Source organism: Sapajus apella, unplaced genomic scaffold (assembly GCF_009761245.1).
Source record: "Sapajus apella isolate SASKATOON/1434 unplaced genomic scaffold, GSC_monkey_1.0 scaffold68, whole genome shotgun sequence".
Taxonomy (NCBI): Eukaryota; Metazoa; Chordata; class Mammalia; order Primates; family Cebidae; genus Sapajus; species Sapajus apella.
In genome coordinates this window covers 4,607,414-4,624,584 of record NW_022437008.1, presented here as the reverse complement: position 1 = coordinate 4,624,584, position 17,171 = coordinate 4,607,414, and the positions used below count along the sequence as shown (strand labels likewise).

The 17,171-nt window shown below is 38.7% G+C and overlaps 1 protein-coding gene across 4 annotated transcripts in view; it reads right to left on the bottom strand.

The window, feature by feature from the left end:
• The window catches only part of LOC116530883 (zinc finger protein 568), a 29,792-nt gene extending 12,653 nt beyond the window's left edge, over positions 1-17,139 (bottom strand). The window contains exons 1-6 of one of the 4 annotated variants that reach the window (XM_032249366.1): positions 17,061-17,139; positions 16,014-16,083; positions 11,454-11,716; positions 8,390-8,448; positions 1,574-1,700; positions 1,204-1,299 (exon numbers count right to left, since the gene is read on the bottom strand). In XM_032249366.1, coding sequence (XP_032105257.1) covers positions 1,204-1,299; positions 1,574-1,700; positions 8,390-8,448; positions 11,454-11,529 — 358 coding nt within the window. In that variant the 5' untranslated portion in view covers positions 11,530-11,716; positions 16,014-16,083; positions 17,061-17,139. Of the gene's footprint in view, positions 1-1,203; positions 1,300-1,573; positions 1,701-8,389; positions 8,449-9,908; positions 9,946-11,453; positions 11,717-16,013; positions 16,084-17,060 lie in introns of those variants that run through there. The other 3 variants (XM_032249367.1, XM_032249368.1, XM_032249369.1) reach the window with 3 other exon arrangements.
• Between the last annotated feature and the right edge of the window lie 32 nt (positions 17,140-17,171).

The following is a 17,171-nucleotide window of genomic DNA, read 5'->3' as shown; positions in this document are numbered from 1 at the left end:
TGGCATTAAAAGGATGATAAACTTCTGAAAGTGAATTCATGTATTTAGCACAATTGCAATAAAAATTCCAACATGCTTTTCTCTGGAAATAGATGGCCACATCTAAAATTCATATCGTAAAATAATAAAAAATAGCCAGGACAACTCCAAAAAAGAAGCACATACAACTGAGGAAAGGAAGAGACTGTATCAACGATAAGAGGAAGATTTACTTTTGCACAAAAGGTATAATATTGGTTTTAGGGGCATAATACTGGTTCCACTGGTTATATTCGTTTTAACCAAATATGGACCTCCTGTATTTTCAAAAAATTAAAGGAATGGAAGGCAGAAATAAGAAGAAAGGAGATACCATGGGATTTCTAAGTCAGAAACTTTTACTTTTTTTTTTTTTTGAGATGGAGTTTCGCTCTTGTTACCCAGGCTGGAGTGCAATGGCGTGATCTCGGCTCAACGCAACCTCCACCTCCTGGGTTCAAGCAATTCTCCTGCCTCAGCCTCCCGAGTAGCTGGGACTACAGGTGTGCGCCACCATGCCCAGCTACTTTTTGTATTTTTAGTAGAGATGGGGTTTCACCTTGTTGACCAGGATGGTCTCAATCTCTTGACCTCGTGATCCACCCGTCTTGGCCTCCCAAAGTGCTGGGATTATAGATGTGAGCCACCGCGTCCGGCCAGAAACTTTTACATTTCTAAGCCACAGGATTGTGAGGGTTGTGAAGTACAATGGGAAGTGAAACTACTGTTAACCAAACATAAGTCTAAGGCTTTTTAAAATGGAAAGAAATGAAAAAAAAAAAAAAATCCTAAGTGTGAAACAAACATGTTTTAAAATTACTACACAACAATGAAATGCTGAATGCATAAGAAAATGAAACCATGAACATAAAGGAAAGAAAGAGCCCAAGGATCATAGAGAGGAATGGTAATCCTGAAAGTAATGCTGTGAATGATTAGGGAAGGTTGGTATTATGAAATCAGATAGGGCTACTGGCTCTCCACAATTTAAAAGAGGAAAATATCTGCAATATAGGAAGAATAATATCTAGAAATGTCACAGTAATCTAAAGTACTCCATACCATTTATCACTCTAGAAGACTAGGGCCTTTAAGAAAATCCTGGAAATTGTGATGTGATATCAACCTTTCACTGAATAACTCTCATGTGGCTTTCTCATTCAGAGCTGCTTTTCACTTATTCACCTGGACAATGCCTCCCAAACATTTCGTCCTCCATCACCCAGGGCTCCTCTTCTTGCTCCAACTTGAATATCACATCCGGTTTGGTGACTTGACAGCCTATTACAAGAAAGAGCAAAGGACTTGGATGTTAATGCTGGAGACAACCATCCAGATCCTGGGCTAAGTCCAAGCATGAAAGTTTATGAAAGATGATGATGAATGAACTTACACAATGACACAAAGTAATTAGCCTTTAACACTGAAGAGTGGAATACATACACTCATGTGGAGAAAGAAAAGGCCAGACTCATCTGGCAAGTTACAGTCTTCACACATTTCAGAAATGGAAAAGAGTTATCTGTTAAATTGCAAAGCTACCGAGCTACCTTACCCACTGTGACTAGATTGCTGTAGTTCTCCAGCATCACATCCCGATACAAGTTCCTTTGAGCAGGTTTCATTTGCTCCCATTCCTCCTGGGTAAGGTCAACAGCCACATCCTTAAATGTCACTGTTTCCTGTAAAAACATAACGCTAATTCATTTGAAGTCAAAATTAGGCACTGTGATCAAAACAGTAAGAACTTGTTTAGCTACTCAGAGGTCAGAGGTCACTAAAAATCTTATTGGGTCTTCATATTTACTTAATTTAACATTATATTGTAGGGAAAATATAGCATAGCAGAAATATCCTTGAAGGGTATGTTAGTTATTGAGTCAGCAAACTTATTCATTCATCATCTCTTATGCAGGAAGCTAGAGACAGTGGTCACTGATTTTTACTGGGCTGTGACAGAGATGGAAGAATTGAACATGACTCATGGGTAACTAGCTCAGAACCTGTCCAGATGTTTATGTGATCTAGGGAGAAAGGGAACATGGCAGAGAGTAGAGAGGTAAGAGAAATAAGGCAAGAGGAGGGAGGAGAGGCATGAAAATTTGAACATGCAAAGCACAAAATTCCTGTAGGACAGGGTATCCAATCTTTTGGCTTCCTTGGACCATACATAAAATACACTAACACTAACAGCAGCTGATGAGCTAAAAAAAAAAAAAAAAAAAAAAAAAAAATCACACAAAAAAATCTCATAATGTTTTAAGAAAGCTTAAAAATTTGTGTTGGGCTACATTCAAAGCTGTCCTAGGAGGCATGTGGCCTACTGGCTGCAGGTTGGAGAAGCTTGCTATTGGACTTTCAGATGGAAATATTCACTATGGAGTTAGATATAAGAAAGGAGATGAAAAATTTTTTAGTCATCAACCTAAAATTGGGAGCTGAATCCACGGCTGAAGGATGTGAGCACCTGTAGAAAATATACATGGTGGGTAATACAGCTAAGGACAGAGTCAATAGTTTACCATCAAAGAAAGGCACTCAGGTTTCAGTCTTTTGTTTGTTCTATTATTTTTATTATTTTTAAAAATTTAATTTAATTTTATTATTTTTTTAAATTGCATTTTAGGTTTTGGGGTACATGTGAAGAACATGCAAGATTGTTGCATAGGTACACACATGGCAGTGTGATTTGCTGCCTTCCTCCCCTTCATCTATATCTGGCATTTCTCCCCATGCTATCTCTCCCCAACTCCCCAACCCCTGCTGTCCCTCCCCTATTTCCCCACAAAAGACCCCAGTGTGTGATGCTCCCCTCCCTGTGTCCATGTGTTCTCATTGTTCAACACCCGCCTATGAGTGAGAACATGCGATGTTTGATTTTCTGTTCTTGTGTCAGTTTGCTGAGAATGATGGTTTCCAGGTTCATCCATGTCCCTACAAAGGACACGAACTCATCGTTTTTGATGGCTGCATAATATTCCATGGTGTATATGTGCCAAATTTTCCCTGTCCAGTCTATCATCGATGGACATTAGGATGGGAATTAAATCTATGAGAATGATATAACAGAAGCCAACAAACAAATGCCAAATTTCTAAAAAAGAATGTGATTTGATCAATAGTATCTAGCCCTTCCCATTAAAAAAATTATATATCCAAATAAGGAAATAAAGAAAAACGTTTTAACTGCAAAGATTCTCTAGGGGGAAAAAAAAGCATCTGCATATCCCACACTTAGGGGAATTTATCCAAGAAATAGTACAAATGGGACAAGATAAAATGGGAAATACAAATGGAAATCTCCACAGGCTGAATTTCTTTCTTTCTTCTTCTTTCCCAGACAGAGTCTCGCTCTGTTGCCCAAGCTAGAGTGCAGTCGTGCGATCCTGGCTCACTGCAACCTCCACCTCCCGAGTTCAAGCAATTCTCTTGCTGCAGCCTCCCAAGTAGCTGGGATTACAGGCGCCCACCACCACACCTGGCTAATTTTTGTATTTTTAATAGAGACAGAGTTTCACCATGTTGGCCAGCGTAGTCTTGGAACTCCTGGCCTCAGGTAATCTGCCCACCTCAGCTTCCCAAAGTGCTGGGATTTCAAGTGTGAGCCATCACACCCTGCCCAAAGGCTGTATTTCAATTAATGTTTCTGAGAAATGATCTCTAAGATGTTGAGATCATTGCTATCATTAATGTTATCATCATTGTCATCTACTGACTACTTGTTACATGCTAGGCAATGATATATTTTGTTATACTAGCTTTTAAAATTCTCCTAATAAGGCTATAAAGTAGCTACTATTATCATCCTTTTAAAAGGTAAGAATACCTTGATAAGTTTAATATAAACACTGGTAAAAATTTTTAAAGATTAAAATTTCTGGAAATTGTCCTAAAGGCATATAGCAAATAAAAGAACCATTTAATAATAATAATAATAAACAACTAAAACTTTGAAAAAAAAAAACAAAACAAAAAGAAACTATAACAGTCCATGGCATTTCAGCCACAATCTGCAGGTTTAAATGCTTCTCACCAGTTATGCATGTTTTACTGGGGATTAGGTCCATGGAATACTTTACATTGCTATCCTAGAAGTGGAACTCCTCTCAACTTTTTATTTTTGTTTTTTTTTTTCTTCTCAACTTTTAAAAACTTATTCTATTTTTTTTATTACATGTTCTTTTTAAATCCTAAATTTGAATAATTGTATTATTTTTATTTTAGGCTTGACAAATGTGAAGAGACAAGGAAATAAATTTATCTGCAACAGGGTTACGGCAAAGTTTAAGTTTAAGGGCACACTCAGAAACAATGGAGATTTTGGTGGTGAGCAATTAAGAGAAGGTGGTAATTCTTGGTATTTATTTATTAGTTTTATTTTATTTTTTGTAAGAGATAGAGTCTCACTCTGTTGCCCAGGCTGGTGGTATCAGGGCTCATTGCAGCCTCAAACTCTTGGGCTCAAACAATTCTCCTACCTTAGGAGTAGCTCTTCACAAGCATGATTATAATAGTTCACTATAGCCTTAACCTCAAGGGTTCAAGTGACCCTCTTGCCTCAGCCTCCTGTGTAGTAGGCCTATTAAGCCTTCTATTGTAGACTAAAATATTTTCTATCTTGGAGCGTGCTCTATATAAACTTGAGAAGAATGTGGATTCTGTTGAACAATGTGTTATATAGATATCTGTTAGGTCTGGTTGGTGTATGGTCTTTGAGTCTTCTATTTTCTTGCTTATAATCTGCCCAGGCTGGAGTACAGTGGCACCATCTCAGTTCACTGTACCCTGCACCTCCCGGGTTCAAGTGATTCTCATGCCTTAGCCTCCCAAGTAGCTGGGATTACAGGCACTCCAGCCTGGGCAATAAGAGTGAAACTACGTCTCAAAAAAAAAAAAAAAAAAAAACAACCAAAAAACTAGAAGGCAGGCAGATTGCTTGAGCCCAGAGTTCAAGGCCAGCCTGGGCAATATGATGAAACCCCATCTCTACAAAAAATACAAAAACTTAGTTGGGCATGGTGGTGGTGTGTTCCTACAGTCTTGGCTACTGGGAGGTTGGGGAATGGGGCTGAGGTGGCAGGATCACCTGAGCCTGGGAAATCAAGCATGATCATGCCACTGCACTTCGGCCTGGTTGACAGAGTGAGACTCTGCCTCAATTAAAACAAAAAGGTACTAAGATGATGATCAAACTAAATCCAAAGTAACCAAAAGGAAATAAACAAACATTAGAATGGAAATCAAAGAAATTCAGAATAGAAATACATTAGAATCAATAAAACTAAAAATTGACAAAATGGACAATATGACTGAGAAAGAAAAGAGAGAAGACTCGAAATATTAAAATCAGGAATAAAACAAGAGACAAATGTATATGTATACAAATGTATACAAAAATATGTATATATTTACATACATACAAAAAATGTGTGTGTGTGTGTGTGTGTGTGTGTGTGTGTCTATAAAAATATTTTTTTCAATTCTTCTCCAATTAGTCTGCACTATTCCAGTGAAAATCCCCAATAGGATTTCTTCCTAGAACTAGATAAACTAATTCTAAGATTCAAATGGAAGCCCAGAGGTCCCAAAGTAGCTGAGAAATTTTTGAAAAACTAAGAATAATGTGTACACGTAAATAAGTGGTGAAATCATTGCCCATATATAATGATTATTACAAAGTAACAGTAATTAAAACAATGTAAAGCATACACACAAAATACAGTACTGATACGAACATTGACAAACAGATTAAAGCAAAAGAGTAAAAGCTTAGAAACAATCATGTATGTATACAGTAAAGGTGGCATCACAAAAGAAACAATCATGTATGTATACAGTAAAGGTGGCATCACAAAAGAAGGATCTATTTAATAAACGTGTTGGAACAACTGCTCCTCTAAGTGCAAAGATAATTCTACTAATAGAATTATCAGCAAATTCCTATCTCAAATCAATTACTATATTATAATCCAGTTGGATTAAAGACTAAATATGGGGGCCGGGCGCGGTGGCTCAAGCCTGTAATCCCAGCACTTTGGGAGGCCGAGGCGGGTGGATCACGAGGTCAAGAGATCGAGACCATCCTGGTCAACATGGTGAAACCCCGTCTCTACTAAAAATACAAAAAATTAGCTGGGCATGGTGGCGCGTGCCTGTAATCCCAGCTACTGAGGAGGCTGAGGCAGGAGAATTGCCTGAACCCAGGAGGCGGAGGTTGCGGTGAGCCGAGATCACGCCATTGCACTCCAGCCTGGGTAACAAGAGCGAAACTCCGTCTAAAAAAAAAAAAAAAAAAAAAAAAAGACTAAATATGGAAAACAAAGCTTTCAACAGAGATTATCTCTACGGTCTAATGTTAGGAAAGATATCTTAGAAAAGATCAACATTGGCAACTCATGAACAAAAGACTATTAAATATTAAATGTATAATTTGACTGAATTCTATTATATATACATATTTATCATACACTAAATGTAACTATCCAGACTTAAGTGTCTATACAACAAAAAATAAATGATAAAAGTGACAGATCGGGAGAAGGTAGCTGCATAAATCCTAAGTCCTAATACTGAAGCAGGTATTCCTAACATATTCTAATTTCAAATAGAGAAAAAACTAACATTATAAAATAGACAAACAATATGCATGGGTAATTGGCTTTTGTATTTCTTCACTCATAATGAGCCTCCATCTGGACAGTATCATAGGGTGTGGGCCCTAGAGTCAGACTGCATGGATTTGAATCCTGGGTTTATGACACACTGATGCATGATGTTATGTAAGCTTCTTAACCTCTGTGCTTCATTTCCCTTATCTAAAAAAAATTAAATAACAGGTACTTCATAGACTTCTGATAATTACATAAAATAAGCTATGTAAAGCATAATACACCTGGCACATGGTAAGCACTTAATAAAACTATAACTTTGGTCCTCCATATCTGTGGGTTCAATATCCATGGCTTCAACCAATGGCAGATCAAAAATATTTGAGGAAAAAATAACAATACCTATCATTTATGGGGCACTTGTTACATGTATTTAACACTCCCAACCTTCCTATGGGATAAATACCATTATTATCCCCATTTACAGAAGTACAGATGATGCAACTGAGTCATGAAAAGATTAGGAAACTTGTCCACAGTCATGCACTTCATAAGTCAAGGAGCCAAGATTTAAACCCAAGCCTGTTTAGGGCCAGAGAGGTTTGCCTAGGGCCACCACACCACAGCAGAAGTAACTAAATGAGGCATACGCTCATATGGTCAAAAGAAGTATGTGCATATGTTTCATGATGGGAAAGACGTAAGCTGTGGAAAAGGGGCAGTTAAATGGAAAACATTCAAAATATAGGAGTGTGAGTGACTTCAGAGGTGGAAATAAAAAGAAGCAAGAGCAGAGGAGAATATGAAAATTTGTAAAATGAAGATGAAGACTGTATCTTCTGAGACCATAAAAAAGATGTGAAAAGCTATGGATATCAGAACTAGAAGACTTTGCCATAGAATGTTAGTACAATTCAGCTCAACTTGGATTAAGAACTCAATTGAAGGAAATATGTATGTAGAATCATTTGAAAGATATGTGTTCCACTTATTCTTCCAAATAATTTTAATTTTTGAACTTTGGCCAAGACCGACTTTTAAAAGCTGAGCTAAAAATTGTAAGAATTAAGGAATTACAGTTGTCCCTAGAAAACCATAGAGAATTGGTTCCAGGACCCTCCATGGATACCAAAATCCACAGATGTTCAAGTCCCTTATATAAAATGGTGTAGTATTTGCACATAACCAATGTACATCCTCCTGTATACTTTAAATCATTCTTAGATTACTTATAAAACCTAATGTGAATTCTATGTAAATAGTTGTTACAGTATATTGTTTAGAAAATGACAAGCAAAAAGTCTGTACATGTTCAGTACAGATGCAACCATCCATTTTTTTTTAGTATTTTTGATTTGCAGTTTGTTGAATCTACGGATGCAGAATCTACAGATACAGAAGTCCAACTATGTTTTAGAGTTTCTTTTTGACCAAGGTGCCAATGAAATGCTTTTTCTTTACTTAAATAATTAAGTTTTTTTCTTCATAAATTGTACAACTTATGTAATAAACTTAAGTTTCCCAGTTTGCTTTGACTCTCCAGATCATATTTAAATTTGAACTCAACTTTAATAATCCTGTATGTACCTGCTTCTGCATGGCCATATCTCAAATTTCCTCTGGTTCTGACTTTCTATCTGTATTTTTTTTCTCACTTTGATTTTCATCAATTTATTGTTTCCAACATATTGGTAGGTTACAATAACCTACTGTAACTGCACTGCAAAATAATACAAGAAACAAAATAAATGCTTAAGACGTACAAGAGACCTGGTTGTATCCTCTTCTTCCTCAGAAAGGGCAGACTCCTGAGAACACCAAGCTGAGGGAAGAGAAACAAAACTGATTAGCTTCAAAGTTTCAGACAAAGAAATACACAAATCTTCAGTTCCAGGTGGCTATAAGACCCTCTACAGACGAATGCTCCTTGAAGAAATGAGAAATGTTAATGGCCATCTAGCTACAGAGACATTGAAATGGACATGGATGGCTAATTTAATCATATGGGGTCTGATGGGGATTTCTGCAGGGCTAAATATACAGTGCACAATGAATCTATTGTCAATATTTTATCTCTCTAGAATCTTGCTGTTTATTTTGAATAGGAGGTTTATCTTAAGCACATAATAATAGGCCGGGTGCAGTGGCTCACGCCTGTAATCCCAGCACTTTGGGAGGCCAAGGCAGGCAGATCACGAGGTCAGGAGTTTGAGACCATCCTGGCCAACATAGTGAAACCCCGTCTTCACTAAAAAAAAGTAGAAAAAATTAGCTGGGTGTGGTGACGGGCGCCTGTAATCGCAGCTACTTGGGAGGCTGAGGCAGGAGAATTGCTCGAATCCTGGAAGCGGAGGTTGCAGTGAGCCGGAAATCACGCCACTGCACTATAGCCCAGGCAATAGTGCAAGACTCCATCTCAAAAAACAAAAAAAAAGTACATAATAATAGATACTCCAAGGCTGGGCGCGGTGGCTCACGCCTGTAATCCCAGCACTTTGGGAGGCCGAGGCGGGTGGATCACGAGGTCAAGAGATCGAGACCATCCTGGTCAACATGGTGAAACCCCGTCTCTACTAAAAATACAAAACATTAGCTGGGCATGGTGGCGCGTGCCTGTAATCCCAGCTACTCAGGAAGCTGAGGCAGGAGAATTGCCTGAACCCGGGAGGCGGAGGTTGCGGTGAGCCGAGATCGCGCCATTGTACTCCAGCCTGGGCAACAAGAGTGACACTCCGTCTCAAAAAAAAATAAAAAAATAAAAAAATAAAGATACTCCAAAAATTTAAATATTAGGATGACCTTTAAAATGACTTATTTTTTTGAGATGGAGTCTCTCTCTGTCATCCAGGCTGGAAGGTACAGCAGCCTGACCTCCGCTCACTGCAACCTCTGCCTGCCAGTTTCAAGCCATTCTCCTGCCTCAACCTCCTGAGTAGTTGGGATTACAGGCACCTGCCACCACGCCTGGCTAATTTTTTGTATTTTTAGTAGAGATGAGGTTTCATCATGTTGGCCAGGCTGGTCTCAAACTCCTGACCTCAGGTGATCCACCCGCCTTGGCCTCCCAAAGTGCTAGGATTACAGGCATGAGCCACAGTGCCCAGTCCCTAGTTTAAAAGAATTTTGAGGCTGTTATGTACAACTCTATAACCATGATAGAGGATTATGCCTGTAATTGCAGCACTTTGAGAGGCCAAGGCGGGCAGATCATGAGGTTAGAAGTTTGAGACCAGCCTGGCCAATACGGTGAAAACTTGTCTCTACTAAAAATACAAAAATTACCTGGGCATGGTGGTGCATGCCTGTAGTCCCAGCTATTCGGGAGGCTGAGGCAGGAGAGTCACCTGAACCCGAGAATTACTTGAACCTGGGAGGCGGAGGTTGCAGGGAGCTGAGATCTTGCCACTACACTCTAGCCTGGGGGACAGTGAGACTCCACCCTCCCCCCAGTAAAAAAAAGAATTTAGAAAAAAAACCTTCCTCAGAGACTGGCTATAGGTAATGTGGAACTTCATAGGATAAAATGAAATATAGTCATGATTCTAATGACATTTTTTAAAAACTTGATTTAGTTTTTACCCTTAAGAATTCAGGACCTTTTGGTTAAAAATGAAAGACTGAATACCTGTATTTATTAATATTTTCACTCTCTTCCAAACTAATCATAGTGTTAATAAAGGAAAAAAGGAGGCTAAAACTTTTAAGGACAAAGAACATAGAAGACTTTCACTGATAAGAGCTGTCAACAAAATGTGGGAAGCTAGAGAGCAGACAAATAAGTGGTATCTAACTTAATCAGAGAAAGCTGAAGCTTAAATGAGGGTGGGAGGAGGGTAGGGAAGCCATGGCAGGACCCTAGAAAGGTTCAGAAATGGAGCTAATTAATTCTACTGAAGTAGGGCTGAAAAACAGAAAACCAAACGTAAGATATCATAAAAAGATGTTAAGACCACCTGATGTCTTCTTTCACCCAACACGGCATAGTGACATTTACCTCACATTGGCAACAGAAAAAATTAAAGATTTTTTTTCTCTAGATACACTGAATGAGACAAGCTCTGGATTTCAGGCATAACAGATCCAGATTAAGGTGGGGTTGAAGCAATGCAGAGAGAAAAGAATTAAATAAAACTTCTCATATTGCAAGATGAGGTGCCCAATATGCCCACTTCCTTTGTTTGTGTCCCAAAAAGCAGGAGTTCTGGCTTGTATTCCTCAAGCAAAATCTAGGACTTCTTGCTGGGGACATTGACTAGATTGGGAAAATACTTACAGATCCTGACATCTGGTCAACCTTCAATCTCCAAAAAATACCATATTAGAAAGAAGGGCAAGGAGAAGAGTATGTTGGGGTAGTGGTGAAAAAGAAGGGATTAGGTAGTGAAAGAGAGCTAAATCCTTAACTCCATTATCAAAAATCAACAGGAAATATCTAAAACTGAGAAATCAGGCATTGGCAGTATAGGAATGTCATTTAGAAAAAAGCAGGTGAATACCAGAATATTGAGACAAAGTGTTGAAAGCAGTTGTCTTTCAGGAATGGAAACAGGGATGAGGGATGGAATAGGAAGCTTTTTTTTATGTTATAGTACAGTGTTTAAAAATACATTTAAATATACCCTTTAAAAGAATTAAAAATTGCATTTCAAAATTTATTTTAAAAAATCAAATAATCAAATGAGTAGGATAAAAAGCAAATGTCTCTCCTGCATAGTCAATTAACACACACATGACCTTTCTCAGTAGGAGTAATGAATTTCCTTTTTCACTGTCCCCAAATGTACAGCCTCTCTCTCCTGAGCTCTGTCCACGTCTGAGCCACCTCACCTTTCCTTTCCATCATGTCAGCCAAACGCTCCATTGTTACAGAGCTATTGCTGATCACTGAAGGTTGAGATGTCATTCAGACCTTGCCTGCTCAGGGCAGAAGGGTCAAGACAGGCTCCAGCAACTCCAGGATCCACTCTCTTCCAGGACTCTCTAGCCTCTAAGGCAGGTCTTAGGTCAGGAGGTCTCCTTCCATGATAGACAGCTGTTCCTCAGACTTCTATTTGCACTTCAGGTGTGTTTTATCCTTGTGGAGCCAGGACCTATGGATTAGGATATAAATCTTGATTTACCCAGTGCCTTCTCAATGGCTCCCTGTAATAACCAGCTTCCAAATGGCCCCCAATGATCACTGTCTTCTGGTATTTATGTCTTTATAGATCCCTCCCACACTGAGTAGCTTTGACCTGCATAACCAATAGGATATTGCAGAAATTATGGCGTGTGACTTCCAAGGTTAGGTTATAAAAGACATTAGGGCTCTGTCTTGCACATTTGGATCAGGTACTTTGAGGGAAGCCAGCTGCTTTACCATAATGACACTCAACCATCCCTAGGGAGAGGTCTCCTGTCTAAAGGTGTATGCTTGATGAGGTGACAGATATAAACCTGAGTCAAAAAACACCCAGATTTGCAGCAACCCCAAATTTGGCATAAAAGAGAGTTTCATTCAAAGTCCACCTATCCCATTTCATTTTTGCATTATTTTGGCAATTGAGTTAAGGGAGAATTGCAATTTAGAATTCCAAGACTTCATTTGAAATGACAATTATACTCATGTCACAATAATATTGAATGAATATATGAAATGACTATTAAGATATACAAATTTAGCAGCTGCTATGAGTCTAGATAAAGGGTAAAAAAAAAAAAAAAAAGATATGGCCGGGCACGGTGGCTCACGCCTGTAATCCCAGCACTTTGGGAGGCCGAGGCGGGTGGATCACGAGGTCAAGAGATTGAGACCATACTGGTCAACACGGTGAAACCCCGTCTCTACTAAAACTACAAAAAATTAGCTGGGCATGGTGGCACGTGCCTGTAATCCCAGCTACTCAGGAGGCTGAGGCAGGAGAATTGCCTGAACCCAGGAGGCGGAGGTTGCGGTGAGCCGAGATCGCGCCATTGTACTCCAGCCTGGGTAACAAGAGCAAAACTCCATCTTAAAAAAAAAAAAAAAAGATATGTAACAAAATAGACTAATTTTTGCCCTGTATGATAGAACAGATATAATAAAACAGAAAACATTCAATTATAGTAAGTTTTGAGAAGTGCTATGCTTGAGATATTCTCCTAACACCCCTCACATGCTATTTGTTTCACGACAGTCATCACTTTTTTTTTTTTTTTAAGATGAAGTTTTGCTCTTGTTACCCAGGCTGAAGTGCAATGGCGTGATCTCGGCTCACCGCAACCTCCGCCTCCTGGGTTCAGGCAATTCTCCTGCCTCAGCCTCCTGAGTAGCTGGGATTACAGGCACGCGCCACCATGCCCAGCTAATTTTTTGTATTTTTAGTAGAGACAGGGTTTCACCATGTTGACCAGGATGGTCTCGATCTCTTGACCTCGTGATCCACCCGCCTCGACCTCCCAAAGTGCTGGGATTACAGGCGTGAGCCAGACAGTGATCACTTTCTAACAAACCATTAATACATACAGTCATGAATCATCTAACAACAGAGACATGCTCTGAGAAATGTATCATTAGACAATTTCGTCATTGTGCAAATATAAGGGTGTACTTACACAAATGTGGATGGTATAGCCTACCACCCACACATGCTATATAGTATAGCCTACTGCTCCTAAGTTACAAATCTATATGGCATGTTACTGTACTGAATACTGTAGACAACTGCAATACAAAGATAAGCATTTGTATATCTAAACATACCTAAACACAGGAAAGAAATGCTAAAAATACAGTATAAAAGATAAAAAATAGTACAAGGGTAAAGGATACTTACCATGAATGAAGCTTGCAGGACTGGAAGTTGCTCTGAGTGAGTGTGTGGCGTGTGAATGCAAAGCCTAGGGCATTACTGTACACTAGCGTAGACTTTATAAACACTGTACACTTAGACTACACTCAATTTATAAAAATTATTTTTATTTCTTCAAACTGTTCAATTAGCCTTAGCTTACTGTAACTTTTTTACTTTATAAGCTTTTCAATTTTTAAAAACTTTTTGACTCTTGTAATAGCACATAGCTTAAAATGCACTGTACAGCTGTACAAAAGTATTTTCTTTCTTTATGTCCTTAGTTTATAAGCTATCTTAAAACATTTTTTTTAAACTTTTTAAACTTTCTTGTTAAAAACTAAGACAAAAACACACATTAGCCTAGGCCTACACAGTGTCCGGGATGGTATCACTGTCTTTCGCCTCCACATCTGGCCCCACTGGAAGATCGTCAGGGACAATAACACACACAAAGCTGTCACATCCTATGACAACAACGCCTTCCTCTGGTATACCTCCTGAAGGACCTGAGGCTGTTTTAGTTTTTTTTTTTTTTTTTTTAATAAATAGGCATATGCTCCAAAGGAATGATAAAAAGTATCGTACAGTTGGTACATAAACCAGTAACATATTTATTATGATTACAAGCCTTATGTACTGTACATAATTTTATCTGTTATACTTTTATATAACTGGCAGCAGAATAGGTTTGTTTACACCAGCATCACTGCAAACACATGAGTAATGGTATTGTGCTACAATGTTATATTGGCTAGAAAGTCACTAGGTGACAGGAATTTTTCAGCTCCAATATAATCTTACAGTGGGGGTCCTCAACCCCACAACGTACTGGTACCAGTCTGTGGCCTATTAGGAACCAGGCCACACAGCAGGAGGTGAGCAGCAGGTGAGCAAGCATTACCACCTGAGCTCCACCTCCTATCACATCAGGTTTCGGATTAGACACTTAGGAGTGTGAACACTCTTTTGAACTGTGCATGTGAGGGATATAGATTGCTCGCTCCTTATGAGAATCCAATGCCTGATGATTTGAGGTGCAACAGTTTCATCCTGAAACCATAACCCTGCCATCCCCTGGTCCATGGAAAAATTGTCTTCCACAAAACCAGTCGCTGTGCCAAAAAGGCTGGGGACCATTGTCTTATAGGACCACTGTCGTATATATATATAGTCCGTACATATATGGCACATGACTATAATTTAGGTATATATACTGTCCATCCACCCCCACAATATAAATTCCATGAAAACAAGGACTTATTTTTGTCTGTTTTTGATATTGATAGTAGGTGCTCAAAACATATACTGATAAAATGGTTCAGCCATTATCAAAAACACTATGACAATCAAAAATTAAAAACAGACATTAATGCATGTGTATGTATGCATGTGTATGTGTGTGTATATACATACATATATATAAAATTCAAAGTGGGGACTCAGATAGTTGTGTACTCATGTTTCTAACAGTGTCACTTACAATTGCCAAAAGGCAGAAGCAGTCCAAGTGTTCAATGATGAATAAACTGATAAATAAAATGTTTATCCATATATGACATACTTATTATCTGGCCTTAAAAAGACAGGAAATTCCTATACATGCTAACATGGATGAATCTTGAGGACATTACACTAAGTTAAAGAAGGGTCACAATAGGACAAACAACATATGATTCTGCTTACATGAGGTACCTAGAATAATCAAATTCAGAGACAGAAAGTAGAATGGTAGATGCCAGAGGCGGGGGGGAAGGGGAGTAGAGAGTTATTGTTTGATAGGTGCTGGGTTTCTGTTTTCAAGAAGAGTTCTGTGGATGGATCGTGGTGATGGTACCAGAACAATGTGAATGTACTTCAAGCCACTGAACTGTACACTTAAATATGGTTTAGATGGTAAATTCTATGTCCTATATTTTACCACAATTAAATAGATCTATGTATACAGTTGGCCTTCCTTATCCACAGGTTCTGCATCCTCAGATTCAATCAACCTCAGATAAAAAATATAGCTAGGCCTACTATAGTTGTGTCTGCACTGAACATGTATAGATTTTTTTCTTTTTATTCCCTAAACAATACAGTGTAACAGCGATTTACATAGCATTTACATTGTATTAGGTATTACAAATAATCCAGAGTTGATTTAATGTATACAAAAGGATGTAGGGACTTGAGCATCTGTGGATTCTGGTATCCATGGTGGAGGGGGGGGATCCTGAAACCAATCCCTCCCAGATATGAACAGTATATAGAATAAATGAGCTACTATTACTAATTTGGGGATTTAAAACTAGAAGAAAGTAATATATCAGACAAGAATAACACAGAAATTGGTGGATAGTTTGGAGTTCGAGTATTTTAAGATCTTATTTAAGGTTAAGTCTGCATATTAAAAATAAAAGGATATTAGCAGAAACCAAACTAGGGGAGAAAAAGGGATAAGGTGAATCTGCACAATAAAAATATATATGTGCAACTATTATATATCAATCACAAAATGTTTAAGGCATAATAAATAGGAAATAAAACATTTTTTATCAGCAAATCATGATAAATGCCACTGAATTATACTCACCTATTAAAATAACAGTCCATCAAAATTAACGGACGTAAGGCCAGCAATACGCTCTTTACAAAAAACAGATCTGAAACATAAAGACATAAAGGGGTTAGAAAATAAAATTCTTGACAAATACAATAAAACCTGAAAAGCAATATTATCAGACAAAAGAGAACCGGGATTAAAAGGCATTCACCAGAATAAAGAGGCATGTTTCTTAAGGAGGTAGATTGGAATTTTAGTGCAATTCCTCACCCCCTCTAATAGGTTATACATTCATACTCTTTGCAGTGTAACTTTGTCCTCCAACTGTGGGCATAATTTAATAAGCTTAATCATGTGACTTGTTCTGGTTAAGGCCATCTCTCTTGTACTCTGGTGACCCATCATGAGCAGAAAATGCCCTGGCAGCAAATGTCCTTTTGGCCTGAGACCCAGAAAGAACACCTGTGGAGCAGATCTTAATTTGTCGGGCAGCCCACACACTCAGCCAAGCCCTGCCTAGATTAGCTGCACACAGCGATTGTGCAAGCCTGTGAACATGAGAATAAGGACTTGCTGTTGTATGGCATTGAGTTTAGGGGTGGTTTTTAGACATAGTTACTATCACGGCAATAGCTAACTAATACACATAAAAGCAGCAAGTCATAAGATGATAATGAACCTGAAAAGTTTACCAAGGAAAACTGGAAAACTACAAAGGGCCAAGGACTGTTAAGGTAAAAAAAGGCAGCAAAGGAGACTACAGAGGAGTGGACAACAGGGAGGGAGAAAGAGTAGAAAACAAGTGTTTTTCAAGCCATTACCAAGTATGTTAAATGCTACAGAGAAGCAACTCAAGACAAGAACTACTAGACATTAAAATCACGCACACTTCGCCACGCTCACACTCACCACAGCCTTAATCACAATCACACACATCACACATTTCATCATATTCACGCGCAACCAAACATCACAATCACCCATCACAATTATTCGTGCCGTCACACTCAAACATACAACCACAACCCCACACTAACTCTCATCACAGTTTTTTGTCCCAACATCTGAACCACTCACCAGGAGCGTACTCTGAGCACTCCCCCTGCGGCTACCCGGGACACTCTGGGCCTAAGAGGCGCCGTGTCCCGTCAGCCGCCTACGGCTGGTGCAGTCCAGACCGTTCGAGTC